Raw genomic sequence first — 16,589 nt, 5'->3', positions numbered from 1 at the left:
CCCCAGATAGGGCTGCAGGGAGGGTGCCCAGCAAAGAGCAGAGGGGTCACTGGAGGAGCGGAGATTCAAGGGCAGAAAAGAGGAGTGGGAGCGCGTGCAGAAACTTCAGGCCCCTTGGGAGGCCGCCTGCCCCACCCCCGCAGTGACCGTGGCTGTTCTCCCCTGTGCCGTGTTTGTGCTTTATTGTCTGTCTCTCCCCACGACACCAGCACCAGTGTGAGGGCAGGCAAGTACCTCTGTCCTCTGCTTGCTGTGCCCGGCTCCTAGCATACAGTAAATTGCCAAGTAAATACTCTTATGTGATTGCATCCTGGTCTCTGTCCTCTGCTTGCTGTGCCTGGCTCCTAGCACACAGTAAATGGCCAAGTAAATACTCTTATGTGATTGCACCCTGGTGAACATCTGCTTTTTCCTTCTTTTCTAGTAATTTTTTTTTTTTTAATATGGAACGCTTCACGAATTTGCGTGTCATCCTTGCGCAGGGGCCATGCTAATCTTCTCTGTATCGTTCCAATTTTAGTATATGTGCTGCCGAAGCGAGCACTCTAGTAATTTTTTAACAGACTAACAAACTCACGGATATGACCCATGGCAAGGGAAACACCCCCAATCGAGAAACAGAACAAGATCAGCTTTCAGATCTCGAGCGGTGCCCGCTCTGGGCAACGGCTCCTCAAAACGTTTCCAGTAACAAACGTTTAAACGTTCCTGTTATTGTGAAGCATAGAAATATTTTGAGCACAACGACAGTATGCAATGCAGAAAGAAACTAAGAAAGCCCCAACCCGCCTCCTCCGTGTTTCCGGCTAGGAAGAGCTTACCCCGGATTTCAAGGGCTGTGGCAATCCAGGTTGCCGACTGGCATTTGGAAGAGGGGCCGCGGGGCACAGATTGGCATTTGGAAGAGGGGACCTGGGGCACAGGCTGGCATTTGGAAGGGGGGCCGCGGGGCACAGACCGCATTTGAAAGAGGGGCCGCGGGGCGCAGACTGCATTTGGAGGAGGGGACCCGGGGCGCAGACTGGCATTTGGAGGCGGGGCTGCGAGGGCGAAGGCTGCGGAACGGCTGGACTGGGGGAAGGACTTCCCCGCGACGACGACCCCCAGCACAGCAGCAATGAGCAGAGAAACCCCGCCCACTCAGGCGGCTCTGCGCGGTGAGCGCCTGCGGTGCCCGGAGGCCGGGGGATGGAGGCTCCCATTGGCCGCAGGGCAACAGGGAGGAAGCTGCCATTGGCCCGAAGCCAACGGGCCCCCATTGGTTGAAGGCTAGACGAACGAAAGCTTTCATTGGCCGGGGCTGCGGCGTGCCGCACGGCCTTCTGGGATTTGTAGTTGCGGTGTCCCCGGCGCGGCCGCCATTGTCCAGAGGGCTGTGAGTCTTGCGGTTCTTGTGGCGGGCCGGCTCTCGTGTTCAGGGTCGCCTCGGGCACCAGTCCTCTACCTGTCAGCCTAGGATGGACCCCGAGGAGGAAGCGGCGTCACTGGCGATGGCTACGGGGCCGCCGGCAGAACGGCTCCAGGTAACGGCGGAACAATCATAGTAACAGAAACAACGCTGGCAGCGGGCCTCGGGCCGGGTATTAGCCCTTTAGCCCTCACAGCGCACGGTGGGCAGGGTCGGGCCTTATCCTCTGCCCCGACGGGGAGACTGGAGCCCGGGTTGGGGTACGCCGACATGCCCAGCTGGTGAGGAGTGGCGTCTGGATTCGAACCCGGGCTTTCCCGTCCCCGAGTGCGCGTGCTCCGCGCGTCCTGCGGCCTTTCCGTTCAGGGAAAGGACTTGGGTTCGTTCCCGAGCACCAGGCTGGCCCCCCCCGCCTATACCCTGCCCCTCGCCCCGAAGGCCGTCCACCGTGAGGATGGGTCTTAGAAACTGGAGTAGAGATGCTTCAGCGTGCGGAGTCAGCCGACACCCACCCAGAGTCCCGCTCCCCGAAACCCCGGGCACCGCCTCCTGGGTAAGGACACGCCGCGTTATCGGGGCGGGAGCGACTATCAGGGTCTGACCCCTGCCGGGCTGTCGGGGACTCGGTTCAGAGCAGTCTCCAAGGGCATCTGGGAAGGCGCCTGTTTGAAAGCTCCGGCCCTTCTAGACAAAGTGGCTGCTGCCCGCGTTCTCCATACAGTGCTGACTCCACGTGGCAGGGACCAAAAGAAACGTATAATTCCTTAAGTTCCAGACTTTCTGTCCTTCTGTCCTTGCCTACCGGCTTTTGCATTTATTTCAGATTTGGTATGCAAAGTGAGACTGTTGATAATCCTAGGAGTGCATAGTGTTCAGAGACTGTTGCAGATGTGTAGGAGAGGCAACCACGTTTTTGTTTGCTTTTGCTGTGGACCCGGAGAAGGGGCAGGGAGTGAGCAGTGTCAGAGAGTATCAGAGCTGGGCCACAGTTAAAGCAGTAAAAACAGGTTTTCTTTGGGGACAGTTGCAATGGGGGAAAGAGACTTCAGTATAGAACTGGGCTCAGCTATGAATACAACAAGCAAACGTGGGTATTTTTATAGTGGGGGTAGAGGTGATTTTTGGTTGTTGTCTGACTCTTTGCGACCCCATGGACTGCAGCACGCCAGGCTTCCCTGTCCTTCACTGTCTCCCAGAGTTTGCTCAAACTCATGTCCATTGAGTTGGTGATGCCATCCCACCATCTCATCCTCTGTCATCCCCTTTTCCTCCTGCCTTCAATCTTTCCTAGCATCAGGGTCTTTTCCAATGAGTTGGCTCTTTGAATCAGGTGGCCAAAGTATTGGGAGCTTCAGTATCAGTTCTTCCAATGAATATTCAGGGTTGGTTTCCTTTAGGATGACTGGTTAGGTCTCCTTGCAGTCAGTCCACAGGACTCTCAAGAGTCTTCTCCAGCACCGCAATTCGAAAGCATCAGTTCTTTGGCGCTCAGCTTTCTTTATGGTCCAACTGTACATCCATACATGACTACTGGTAGAGTCTGTTCGCAATGCAGGATCCAGGTTCCATCTCCCAAGTGGGGAAGATCCCCTGGAGAAGGAAATGGCAACCCAGTCCAGTATTCTTGCTTGATCCGGGCAAGAGGAATTCTTGAGAGAATTCAAGAGAATTCTGGACAGAGGAGCCTGGTGGGCTACAGTCCATGGGGTCACAAAGAATTGGACATGGCTGAGTGACTAATACTTTCACTTAACTATATGGACCTCTGTTGGTAAAGTGATGTCTCTGCTTTTTAATATGCTGTCTAGGTTTGTCATAGCTTTCCTTTGAGGGAGCAAGCATCTTTTAAAAATTTCATGGTTGCAGTCACCCTCTGCAGTGATTTTGGAGCCCAAGAAAATAAAGTTTGTCACCGTTTCCATTGTTTCCCCATCTGTTTGCCATGAAGTGATGGGACCAGATGCCATGATCTTAGTTTTCTGAATGTTGAGTTTTAAGTCATCTTTTTCACTCTCCTCTTTCACCCTCATCAAGAGACTCCTTAGTTCCTCTCTACTTTCTGCCATTAGAGTGGTGTCATCTGCATATCTTGCTAAACTGACCTAAAACAGGGTTCTTGCTGAATCAAGCCAAATGATGGGATGTTACTTGGAGGGCTGTGGGGGACGAGGACTTTGAAAAGATATCAAGAGTGATCAGATATGGAGGGTAGGATTCTTGGGACCAATGGGACCCAAGAAACCAATGGGACCGGATTTTTGATAAAACTCAATGATGCAGAAATGGACACAGAAGCCCAAAGGTCAAAGCTTATTTGGGAAGAGGGTTGTGAGCCAGACTAAAGTTTGGTCAAGGAGAGAATCTGTCAGCAGTGAGAGGCTTAAGAGAGAGTGTGTTTGTTATCTGTTGCTGTGTAGCAAATAATGAAAAACACAGTGGCCTAAAACAACAATAAATATTACCTCAGTTTCTGACGATAGGGATCCTGGAATGACTTTGCTGGCGGTTCTGGCCTGGGTTCATGACAGTTAAGATGTCAGCCTGGACTGCTGTCACCTAAGGCTTGACTGGGGCTGGAGGGTCCACTTCTGGGATGGCTCATTCGTGACATATGGCAGGAGGCCTCTCTTCCTTCTGATGTGGGACTCTCTCTGGAGCTGTCTGGGCGTTCTTACAACGTGGTGCCCAGCTTCCCACAAAGGGAGTGATCCAAGAGAAGGCTCGGTGGAAGCCACAGTGTCTTGTGACCTGGGCTCAGAATTCACTCTCTGAATTATCGTATCAGTTACATAAGTCAGATCTGCTCAGTATAGGAGGAGGCTACACGGGGGCTGGGGATCACTGCGGTCCATCTTGGAGGCCTGCCACCACGGGAGCCGAGGACCGGAAGCAGAGGGCTTTGCGGTCCCGTGTGTTAGCATCCTTTGGCTGCCATAACAGATTATTACACATGTGATGGTTTGAAATATATATTAATATGTTGATTCTTAGGGTTCCAGAGGTCAGGAGTCTGCAGTCACTTTCCCTGGCCTGAGATCAGGCGTGGGCAGCTGCACCTTCCCCGTCGAGGCTCTCCACTGGCCTTGCATTGCCTTTGTCATCCATTAGAGCCAGAGACGTTGCATTTTGTGGCTCATGGCCCTTTGTCCGCCTTCATTTTGCTTTAGTGGTCACATTGTCTTCTGCCTCCTGTAGTTCAGTCTCCCAGTACCTTCCCTTCAGAAGGACATTTGTGATTGAATGTAAGGACCACCTCGATATTCCAGGATAATCTCCCTATTTTTAAAACCCCTTAAGGGTTTTAAATGGGTTTCAAACCCATTAAGGGATGTGATTAACACATCCACAGAGTCCCTTTCGCCATTTATGATAATATTCACAGATTCCAAGAACTAGGACCTGAATATCTTTAGGGGCCATTTTTCAGCTACCCATAGCCAGGCTAAAGGGGGTCATCCTTTATTGAAAGGAAGGAGCTATTTGAATTGCTTTAAGCAGGAATGGCAAATACATTCAGGTATTGCCAGCTACGAGTAAGAGACGCTGAGAGCTGGCTAACGCCCAGGGTGGAGTCCAGTGCTTGGGTGCTGGCCGATGCCAGGGCAGCCTGCTGAGCTGGGGAGGATGTATGGAGGGAACAGGTCTGATAAAACCCATCCCGCCGGGCCCCGCAGTGCAGAGCAGGAGACCAGGAGGAGGGCTGCAGGGGTCTGCAGTGAAGCAGCGGGGAGGCTCCAGGACAGCGAGGAGTGGGCTTCTGCTGGCATTGGGACTCATGGGGTGTCCCTGAGAGGCCTGTGGCCCAGACAGACAGCCCGCAGCGGGCCCAGCACTGTCGCTGGTGCTGCCCGCAGAGCAGGCGATGGCGGCTGGAGGCACAGCGACCGTGTCTTCAAGGCTGCAGGACCGTCAGAGTGGGAGGTGAGGATGCGGGGACAGGAGCAGAGACCTTGGTCCCAACCAAAGGGTTCTGTAGATTTGCTGCATAATTTTTGGTCGAACCACATGCTGCCTGTACTATAATTTCTTAAATATTTAAAAATCTAACTGTGGTTTTTCTTAAAGGAAATGCCACCTGAACATTGAAGTCTTTTGCGTGTGATTTTGACTTGCATTTCCCTGGTGGCGAATGACCTTGAGCATCCTTCCAGGTGCTTATTAGCTGATGGTTTATTTCCTTTTATATCTTCTTGAAGACATACCTGTTTAGAGTCTTTGCTTCTTGATTGGATTGTCTTCATTATTGAGTCTTGAGATCTCTGTATCTTTGGAATACAAGTCACTTAGGAGAGAGATGATCTGCGGTCGCCACCGCCCATCATACCAGTGACTTTTCACTTTCTTGTTAATGTCCCTTAGAAACAAAAAAGGTTTTAATTTTTATGAAGTCCAGTTTACTTATTTTTTTTTACTTTATTGCTTGTTCTTTTGCTGTTATAGCTAAGAATCCTTTGTGAGATACAGTTATAAAAATGTAGCTATATGTTTTCTTCTAAGAGGTTAATAGTTTTAACTCTTGTATTTATGCCTTTGATGCATTTGAGTTAAATTTTATATATGGCGTGAAATAGGAGACTTAACTTTATTCTTTTACATGGGACTAAAAGTTTTCCCCTCATAAAATGAGGCCTAATTTTCAGTTTCTTACCAGAGACTGGACATTCTGACCACGTGAGGCCTGTATTTCGCCACAGGTGACTGGTTCTGAGTCTGAGCTCCCCCTTCAGAAAGGGCGCGTGTTACCGTCGCTTCGTGCGCCACCTCTCATGGGTTAAGTTCCTTCCCAGGCCCTTACATGAACCACTTCAGTCACTTGTGAGCCTGCCTAGTCTCTGAGGGGCAGTGAATTTCTAACTCCAACTGCACACCCCTCTTTTCGGGGAGGAGGATAAGCCTTGCTTTGACTCTGAGGATTTCTTAGTGTGTCAGTTAGCCGTTTTTGCATAACAGACTATCCCGAAACATGGGGGCTTAGACACAACAGTCGCTGTTTCTTTGGCTCACGAATCTGCAAGTCAGCAGTTTAGACTGGTCTCTGTCAGCACCTGGGCCTGTCCACGGTTGGCTGTGGGCTGGTTGGCTTTGCTCTTGCCCGGATGCCTTCTCGCATCCTGGCCGACAGCCCACCCCAGGCAGGAGCCCAGCAAGGCCCGGGAAACCTGACTCCGTTGCTCGGGATGCACTCCCTGGACACTGGCCTGCTTGTCTTTCTTTTCCCCGCCCCTCCTCCTAATCCTGAGGACACTGATGGGGACAGTCCGGGTGACGGAGCATGTGTGATGTTTCAGGAGCCGGTGACTTTCCGGGACGTGGCCGTGGACTTCACCCAGGAGGAGTGGGGGCAGCTGGGCCCGGCCCAGAGGACCCTGTATCGAGACGTGATGCTGGAGACCTTTGGGCACCTGCTCTCCGTGGGTGAGGCCGCTTCCCCTGCTGCTGACCAGACTCCTGCGCTGACTTACTCTTCATGGGCTGTGGGTTGCCGGGCCTCTCATGTGACGACTTGGCCTCGGGCTGGAGATCACGGAGCTTGAATTCTCACTCCTGTGGGACACGTGGGTTGTAGACTCTGCCCTTGTGTGTCCTGATGCAGAACCTTATGTGGCGCCCTGGCCCCTGATGGTCAGGAGTCTTGGTCTGGAGCCTGGACTGGTTCTCATCTTCTCCAGAGCAGACCCACACCACCTGTCTTCCTCTGTTTCCAGGGCCTGAGCTTCCCAAACCAGACGTCATCTCCCAGCTGGAGCAAGGGGCTGAGCTGTGGGTGGCGGAGAGAGGACTCGCCCAGGGCTGCCGTCCAGGTGAGAGCCCGCCGAGTGGGAGCCCTGATACGAGTGGCTGTGCCCCTTGGAAGGGGTGATGTGTCGGGGTCCCCAGAGGAAAGTCAGCAAAGGGAAGAGGCCAGTCAAGGGGGCCAGATCCCCCCCGGACCCCCTCAGGCCCCCAGCAGTACGCTGTAACAGTTGATGAGAAGTGTGGCCTACTAGGCAGGCTTGTGTAGGCTCTGGGCCAGGGGCTGATTGGGGTCTGGTCATGTGGGCATCCTCCACCTGGCACAGACCAAGACCCAGGCTCCCAGGAGAAAGCAGGTGTTCGCCCTAAGCCACAGTGAGTCTCTTTTCCTAGTTTGGTTCGAGGCAGTGCCCCCAAATCCAAGTTCCCCGACCAAGCCAGAGGCCGGCCTTGAGAGCCGGTCCTCCTCGGACAGCTGCCTCGGGCCACGCTGGAGCCCTGTCTCCACAGGGGCTCGGGCCCCGTCCTCCGCCCCTGCCTGCACTGCTGGTGCTCTGGGCGCCCCTCACCCGTGCCCCCCTTTCTCAGAGCTCAGAGACGCCAGCTCTGCTCGAGCGGCCAGAGTCCAGCGCTTCCTCCTTTCCCAGCAGCGTGTGGCGTGGCCTTCCCTTCTAGCTGCCCGGTCCCAAGCTTGCCATAAAATTGACCCATGTAAAGTGTACGGTTCTCTGGCTCGTGGATTGTCCATCCGTCACCCCTGTGTAGCTCCAGAACCTTGCAGCACCCCAGAAATCACCCACTAGAGTTGCCCTGGCTTGTTTCTGCCCATAGAGCACTCTTGATGCCAAATGTGTGGGGTTTTCCACATCAACAACCGATTGTCCAACTCTGCAGGCACTAGATGGGTGTCGCGACAGTTCAGTCCAGTTCTGACCCGCCCTCCCTGGAGTTGGTGCAGACCTCACAGCTTAGGAACTCAGTCCTATTAGACTGGCCCCTCTTCAGACATGGGTCACAAGTCGGCCTCCCATCCGTCGACTGACTGGCTGTAAACCCGGGGTTCCCACGGCCCCCCCCCTTAGGTTCAGTAGTGTGTTGTGACAGCTCACAGAACTCAGGAAATCATGCTTATATTTACTGTGTTTTAGAAATGATAGTATAAAGGGTATAAATGGAAAAGCAGGTGTCAGGGGAGAGAGGATGAAGCATCCCACCCCTGAAGCTGTCGAGGGCCCATTAAGAGTCACCTCTCAGCATAAACTCATGGTTGAGGGGAATTTGTTACAATTAACAAAAGGCAGTCCTAACCCCTCTCACTAAGGAAATTGCAAGGGTTTTAGGAGCTGTGTGCTGGGGCCCAGGGATGAAGACCACGTACATATTTCTCTTTAAATGACAGTAGTCGCTCATCACCTCATCCCACCCAGCCCCTGGCAGTCACTAATCCACTTTCTATCAGGGAATTTGCATATTCTGGATATTCCATTTGAGTGGAATCTTATAACAGGGCCTTTGGTGTCTGGCTTTTATTTTTTCTTGAAATGTAGTTGATGTGCAACATTATGTAAATACAGGTATACAATATAGTGATTCAATTTTTAAAGGCTATACTCCTCTTACAGTTATAAAATATTGGGTAAATACCCTCTGTTGTACAAAATATCCTGTAACTTATTTTAGTACGTAATAGTTTGTGTGTGTCTAGCTTCTTTCAACGGAGAAGGCAATGGCACCCCACTCCAGTACTCTTGCCTGGAAAATCCCATGGATGGAGGAGCCTGGTGGGCTGCAGTCCATGGGGTCGTGAAGAGTCGGGCACAACTGAGCAACTTCACTTTCGCTTTTCACTTTAGTGCATTGGAGAAGGAGATGGCAACCCACTCCAGTGTTCTTGCCTGGAGAATCCCAGGGATGGGGGACTCCTGTCTGTGGGGTCGCACAGAGTCGGACACGACTGAAGCGACTTAGCGTGGGGTCGCACAGAGTTGGACACGACTGAAGCGACTTAGCAGCAGCAGCTTCTTTCAGGGAGCATCGTGCTTTCAAGATTCAGCCGTGTTGTGCTTTGTTTCAGTAGTTAGTTCCTTTCCATCACTGAGTCATATTCCACTGTGTGGATGGACTACGTTTGGTTGGTGGATCACATTGGGTTGTTTCTACTTTTTGATTCTATTGGATAGTGCTACTGTGAATGTTCCTGTACAAGCTTTTGCGAGGGCTGACTTGTGTTTTAGAAGACCCGCTCTGGGTGCTGTGCGTGGAGCCCAGTCTGGGGTCTGGAGGTGAGGAGATGCTCTGGCTGCCAGGCCAGCCTGAGCCCCTCCAGCCGCTCTCCCCAGCCAGCGCTCCCGCACTGCCTTGCCTCTGAGGCAGGTTTGAGAACCTGCTTCCTGTCAGCTCTGGGAGCTGCCTATGGACATTCCGATGTGGTGAGGTGGGCCCTGAGTGCATGAACACAGAGTGTGCTGTGGCCAGAATTGCAGCAGGTCAGGAGGTTCGAGCTGGGGGTGGGCAGGCCCGCTGGCCCCGAAGACGTACACGTCCTAATCCCAGAGTCCATCTGTTGGATTGCTGGGCCAGCCTGTGACCTCACAGCAGCCCTCTTATGGGGGAGGCAGGATGAGGATGGGAGATGTCGGGGTCCGGGGGGAGGGGAGGGCCAAGGCCCGTAGGCGCCTCTGGAGCCACCAGGAAACCCACCCCTGCAGCCTCCGGAAGCTACCCTGCCTTCCCGGGAAGAGGTGTGTGCAGGGGCTGAGCGTGTTGTCAGTTGGTAGAGTGGTGCGTCACTGTGCTGGGAGGAGGGAGCGCCTTGCCTGCCTGAGGGGCGATTCGGCTTCTGGAGGATCCGGGACCAGGGGCTGCTCCTCGCAAGGTGTCCCACAGGTGAGAGGGCACCTCCACGTGGAATCTGACCTGTCACACCCGGGTTTGAAACGGCTCCTCGTCCCCCTGAGCCGCCGCCTCCTCTGCTCTGTGTCTGCCTCCCCAGCAGGGCTTTCTGTCCTTCAGTCACTGCTTTATCCCCAGCACCTCAGGCCAGACAGTATTTTAGGCTTTGTGGGCAATGTTCAATCTCCATATTTGTTTTCTGTCATCGCTGTAGCAAATTGCCACAAACAGAGAGGTTTAAGGCAACATATTATCTCTCAGTTCAGTCAGACCCAACTGGCTTATTGCCGCGGCCCCCACAAGGCCAAAGGCAAGGTACGAGTGGGCTGGGGGTGGAGATGGCAGACTGACTGGAAGGCTCAGGAACGCTGTCCCTCCGGATGCACGCAGGTTGTTGGCAGAGTCCAGTTCCACGTGGTCATTGGACAGAAGTCCCCGTGTCCTTGCAGGCGGACAGCTGCCTCAGCTTCCCTGGCTCAGGCCCCCTGCCCAGCCTCTCCCTTCTATCTCCTCCTCCTGTTTGTAAAGCTTGAGGGGGTTGCTCCTGACCCACCCAGCTAACCCAGCATCATCTCCCAGGGCTGAGGTGTGGACTATGCGCCACCCACAGACTCGCCTGCCAGCAGCCCCTCTGTGACTGACAGGTCCGCCCCTTAGCGTGGTTAGCTTGGGGGCGGTCTTTGGCCAGCTCCTGATCCAGGCCAGTACCTGGCCCTTGACGGGTGCTCAAAAAGCTTTTGTTGAAAGAATGAGTGAGGGAAGCTTTGTTTGCAGAGAGAGCGCTGCGGTCAATGTGAGCAGAACTGGGAGGCACCAGGGTGTGTCCATCGGCCCCTCACAGCTCTTCGGTTTTCTTTCAGGCCAGGAAGCTGGACCGGAGGGTCGACCACCAGCCCGGGAGCAGGGCCTTCCTGAGGAGAAGGGGCAGGAAGGCTTCCTGGGGAAGGCGCCGTCTCGCGCCTCGTCGGGGGAAGACTGGGAACGGGCGGGCCGGGTCAGGGGGTCCGAGCAGGACCAGGGTCGCTGGCAGCGACTCCAGGAAGGCCCGGTTCAGGGCGGAAGTCTCAGGCCCGGGGAGAGCCTCGGGCCGCGCGCGGAGGTCTCCGGGCCAGAACGCGCGTGTGCGCCAGAATCTTGGGCTCCGAGCTCGGAGCGGAGCCCCGGCGCCGCACGTGAGGAGACGGGCTCCCCGGGGCCACAGCCGCGCGAGCGCGGCGAGCCTTCCGCCGCGACGCGTGCTGTCCTGGAGGCCGAGCTGGCGCGTGGCCCCGCGCCCGCCAAGCCCTACAAGTGCGCAGACTGCGGGAAGTCCTTCAACCACAACGCGCACCTCACGGTGCACCGGCGCATCCACACGGGCGAGCGGCCCTACGCGTGCAAGGAGTGCGGCAAGGCCTTCAGCCAGAACTCGTCGCTGGTGCAGCACGAGCGCATCCACACGGGCCACAAGCCCTACAAGTGCGCCGAGTGCGGCAAGTCTTTCTGCCACAGCACGCACCTCACGGTGCACAGGCGCATCCACACGGGCGAGAAGCCCTACGCCTGCCAGGACTGCGGGCGCGCCTTCAACCAGAACTCCTCGCTGGGCCGCCACCGGCGCACGCACACCGGCGAGAAGCCGTTCGCCTGCAGCGTGTGCGGCAAGGCCTTCTCGCGGACCACCTGCCTGTTCCTGCACCTGCGGACGCACACGGCCGAGCGGCCCTACGAGTGCAGCCGCTGCGGCAAGGGCTTCCGGCACAGCTCGTCGCTGGCGCAGCACCAGCGCAAGCACGCGGGCGACGGGCCCTACGACTGCCGCCAGAGGCTGCTCTTCGCGCCCGCGCCCGCCTGGCCCGAGCCCCTGAGCCCGGGTGAGGGCCCGCCGCGCAGCGACAGGCCCTTCCGGTGCGGCCAGTGCGGCAAGGGTTTCACGCAGAGCTCGCACCTCATCCGCCACCAGATCACGCACACCCGAGAGCAGCCCCGGGGCCGGGGCCGCCGGCGCCCGCAGGCCCGCAGCCGCGGCCCGCACCTCGGGCGCTGCCCGCTCGGGCCCCCAGAGGAGCGCCCTGGGGGCGGGACGAAGGCGGGGCCGCCCGCTGGCAGGGCGCTAGCGCTGTTTGACCTGCACGAGCTCATGCAGGAAAAGAACCCGGTGCGCGTTATTGGGGTGGAAGAGCCCGCCGTGGGCACATCCGTGCTGTTTGACATCACGGAGTCCACGTAGGGAAGGAACGCGGCGGATGACTGTTGAACCACAGGTACAGAAACGTGGAACGTCCACAATGTGTATTTCTGGAAGGGGGCTGAGGGTGGAAACGCCCTCAGAGATCACTGATTGTCCAGAGTCTCAAACCCAGTGTTCAGAAATGAATTCAGAGGTAACGGAACCTACACACGTGTGTAATGTTGAAAAACCCATACATGTCCCCGTTTTGTAAAGGATAATTAAAGCAAAAGAAATTCAGTAGGTAACGTCGGCTGAGTTGGTGCCTCTCCCTGTGGTGGCGACCATCGTGCCTGGAGACTTGGGGCCTTGCCTGTGGCTTGCCATCTGGTGCATGGGGTTACCCACAGAAACATGAGGAGAGGCCTGTGTGGGTGTGATATCCTGAAGTGGTGACTAAGGCTTGGGAAAGATTTGCACAAAACAGATACAGCTGCGTTACTGGAAGGTTTTGTTTAAATTCTAAACATGCAGGAATTTATATGTGGACTCAACCCAAGTCGCAGTTCATATGTTATGGAAAGGAGTTTCAGACGTACATCCATGGCTGCTGGGGTCCATTTCTGCACTTTAGAGTCATGAGAGCAGCCATGGCAGCCACACTCATGCCCAAATCAAGTGACAGAGGATTCCCCCGTGAAATTCCACAGCTTCCCCGGGGGGTGTCACGGCTCCTGTTAGAAACCATGGCCTTAGATTGGCAATGTTGCCTGTGATGGAGGGTCTCACTCAGAGTGGCTTTGTTCCCCAGGAGATACTTGGTGGTGTCTGGACACATTTTGGTTGTCATGACCGGCAGAGGGGAGCGGTGGCATCCTGTGGGGGAGGTCGAGGATGCTGCTAATCCTGCAAAACCCCATCACCGAAGAGCCACCTGGCCTTGGGGTGGAGAACCCTTGCCCAGCATAAGAGGTAGCTTTCCTGACTCTGGAAGTTGATTAATCAGGGCTTTGTTAACAGTCCTTTACATTTGATTTTAACAAATGCTGTCTTGAGCATGTACACATTTGCTTTTAGTAATTCTTTTCCACTGTTCTGCAACATTTGTAGTTGGTGTGAGGGAAGAGAATCCACTTACTTTTCTGAGTAATTTTAGCATTTTATTTTGGACATTCCACGTGCTGACACATTTTCACTGGCACCCCTGTGGCCATAGGATTATTTTTACATCAGCACCAGAAATCTTGTCATTTTATCAGTTTTTAAAAAATCTCTAAAAAGCATGGCCCATGATGACAAAAGCCATTTTCATAGTCATTCTGAGCTATCATTTGCCTTTTTCACTAAGTTGATGTTTACACTGATAGTGCAAATCCAACACCGGGTGACGCTGCCAGAGTCTCAGTGAGAATCGAGGAGGTTGCCCCGAGGTCACTGTTCATATTTTTCCTTCCGTGCATTCCAGTAAAGGGGGCCGGGGTGGGGGTGTGTGGCTTCACTTAAGCATGTCTGTGGTGAAGCAGGAAAAATTATTAATTTCGTTAAATCTCGAGTAAAACTGTATTACCATCTAAGCAGAAATAACAGTAATTACTATGTCATCAAATATCTAGTGGATATTCCTGGTTTCCGTATAAATTTTGTTTTCTGTTTGGTTTGTTCTAATCATGATCTAAAGAAAAGTCACACAGTGCATTTGCTTGACTTAGGTCTCTTTTAAGCTATAGGTCTCCCCTCTTTTTCTTTTTTAGTCTTTTATATGTTGGGGGAAACTACAAGATAACCTAAATTTTGTCCCTATCCCAAGCCTGCCCATCAGATCCACTGGACTGTGCTGAGGGCCCTTTGTGAATGCTGCGACTCTGTTTTGTTCTCAAAGTTTATCTGCCCCACCTCAAGCACAGCTTACCATCTTGCTGCGATCTCTGCTGACCTTCAAAAGACCTTTCTTTCAGCTGTCAGTGTCCAGGAAAGCAAGCTGCCTGAGAAAATGACTTATTTATATATGATGCCATACATTGTAATACGACCATTTTCATGTCCACAATTGGAAACTTCGCCTGGCTCATCATTTTGCTCTCTTCCAGCTTTACTCCTGAGGAAATCAAAGCCTTCTGATCTTTGTCTATGCTGTTCTTGGCATAAAGAAGAACATTGTGTTCAAAGGTGTGATCCTTGGTATCTCAGGAGAAAGGATGCAAAAACTGAGGACTCAATCTGCCTGCTTTCTGACCTAGAAGGAGAGTGAGACGCCCACCCCTCTGGGATGCGGTGTCGTATGCTCCAGTTACGCAGCACAATGCCTTTTGGTTTGTTCGCTGTCCCCACTGTGGTTGCATCCTAGCAAAGTTAAATACAAAACATCAACATCAACAATTGGAAGGAAGGAAAACTGGCCACGGCACAGGTCAGCTTGTAGAAATTGTTCCAGAAGGAATATTGGATTGTCAGAGCGTCGAGTTGAATGGAAGAAGTATTCTGGAACGGTACAACGGCTGTTCTAAGCACACTGTTGGAGTGACCGACCATCAGAACTCACTGCTGAGATGTGAGGGGCGAGTGTCAGGACCTGCCAGAACTTTGCTTTGTCCAATTCTGTTCTTTGGATGCTTGAGTGTCACACCCCGTAGGGCTTCCACAGCCGCAGAGCCAGGCTTGCAGCTCATCTCCAGAGGTTCCACAGGAGGCCTCGGAGCCTCGGGTGTGTCTCTGCCACCCTGTCACTCTCTGGGCTTGTCTTGTGGACTTCTCCGTCAACTCTCGTTACCACAGCGCCTCTGTTGTCATGCCTTGGCCTGCACCACCTTCCATTTCATTCTTAGCAAATAACCTTTGATTTACGTGGCTCAGAAGAGGTGTGTTTTCAGACAGGCAGTGACTCACACCTCTGTGAGGTGGCGCGGTTTTATGTATAAGGAAAATCTGGCCCAGGACAAACATAACCTTCCCGAGGCTGCACAGCTAGGAGTTGGAGGCAGCATTTGAAGCCAGCACCCTGTTAACAGTGGCTTAAACAGATCAGACTTTGCTTGCAGGCTGTGTCTTCAGTGCCTCTGCGCCATCAGAGTCAGCGTCTTCCCTGCCAGCCTGTCCCTCGTGGTCACAGGGAGACCACTGCAGCCTCAGCCGACGCGCCCACCATCATCAGGACTGGAGGAGGGGGAAAGGCAGGCCAGTACTCCTCACTGGTGAGGTTTCAAAGAAACGCCTCAGAAGCTTCCATCCAATGCCTCCATGTCTCGCTGGCCAAGACTGAATCACTTCGCTTCTCTAGCCTCAGAAGAGGTTACCGTGGGCAGCTGGCAGCGCTGCCGCCTTTCTCCCCAGTCTCTTTCTGGAGGAATCGGCGGCACTCCCCCTTCAGGTCAGCTGCCACCGCCTCTTCGATGCCTGGCTTGTCCTGCTTGCCAACCAGGCCCCCACAGTCCTTGGTGCCCTGGCATGCTGCAGCACTGTGCTCACCTAGATCCCTTCTGTCTCTCAAGGGGCCTCTTGCCTTCCCCTGCTCAACTCCTGGGGCCCCTGGGCTGCTGTCCCAGAGGCACATCTTGAGCACGCACTCCCGAGATGTCCCAGTCCACACCGCGGCTGTGTGCTGCTCTCTCCCAGGTCCTGGTCTCCGCACTTCGGGCTGGAACAGCAGCTGCGTGCTGCCAGAAGCTCCCCCTGGATGCCCGGCAAACTGGGGAAACTGCCTACCCAGAGGGAAATGCCACTTTCCATCCCAAACCTGTGCCTCCTGCCCTGCTCCCTTTCTTGAGGATTGTTGCCACCTGCCATCCCATCTCTTAATCCAAAAGATACCAGTAGACATCCTGTTGATATTACCACGTAAGCAGCTTGGCTGTCTTGGTTCCATTTCCTTCCCACTGCTGCCGCTGACCAGGAGAAGCCTGGCTACTAGTGCCCGCCGCTTGTGACAGCCCATCGTGGGTGTGGGGGTGCAGACTTGGAATGCTCCCACCACTAGTGTGCTCTGGCTCGGGGAGACCCCGCGGTAACTGGACAGCTCAGAAGCCAGGCCTGCGACTGCCCCATCCCCTCCGTCGCGGCCCGCACAGTGGCAACTGCAGAAGGGTCATGTCTCCACAGTTCTTAGAGTGGGCACTGGGTGGGCTGGGCTCCAGTCACCTCATCGGTTAAGCTGGGAACAAGCTTGTCACCGTCAGTGTTTGCGGACCTCTCCATGAAGTGCAGCTCTTTTGGAATTTTCGATTTCTCATTTCTGGTCACCTTTTCTAGGCATCATATTCCTACTAATTTCCTTACAGATACTTTGAAACCAAGCCAGATAAGAAGCTCCTCAGGGGAAATTGCTGTAAACCAGAGAAAGTATATGGTTTTACCGGTTTATCAAAATAATGCAAAATCTTTGTAGCAAAACCTGGAAAATGCACAAACGTAAAA

The 16,589-nt window shown here is 54.0% G+C and overlaps 1 protein-coding gene and 1 non-coding gene across 3 annotated transcripts; one reads left to right on the top strand and one right to left on the bottom strand.

Annotated features, from left to right (window-relative positions):
- Positions 1–437: 437 nt before the first annotated feature.
- Positions 438–544, bottom strand: LOC120873370. Its single transcript, XR_005723445.1, has one exon. It is a non-coding gene; the product is annotated as a U6 spliceosomal RNA (small nuclear RNA).
- An 834-nt stretch (positions 545–1,378) lies between these two features.
- ZNF8 (zinc finger protein 8) lies at positions 1,379–15,888 on the top strand. 2 transcript variants are annotated; one of them, XM_040251772.1, is made up of 5 exons: positions 1,379–1,523; positions 6,697–6,823; positions 7,114–7,209; positions 10,894–12,276; positions 13,990–15,888. In XM_040251772.1, the coding sequence occupies exons 1-4, from the start codon at positions 1,458–1,460 to the stop codon at positions 12,240–12,242; spliced, it is 1,638 nt and encodes a 545-aa protein (XP_040107706.1). In that variant the 5' UTR covers positions 1,379–1,457; the 3' UTR covers positions 12,243–12,276; positions 13,990–15,888. The 2 variants fall into 2 exon arrangements, with proteins under 2 accessions (XP_040107706.1, XP_040107705.1); XM_040251771.1 differs by having other exon boundaries at positions 10,894–15,888.
- Positions 15,889–16,589: the final 701 nt, after the last annotated feature.

This window comes from Oryx dammah, unplaced genomic scaffold (genome assembly GCF_014754425.2).
Source record: "Oryx dammah isolate SB20612 unplaced genomic scaffold, SCBI_Odam_1.1 HiC_scaffold_13, whole genome shotgun sequence".
Taxonomy (NCBI): Eukaryota; Metazoa; Chordata; class Mammalia; order Artiodactyla; family Bovidae; genus Oryx; species Oryx dammah.
Note: the sequence above shows the minus strand (reverse complement) of the source record. Positions and strands in the feature narration are given on the sequence as shown.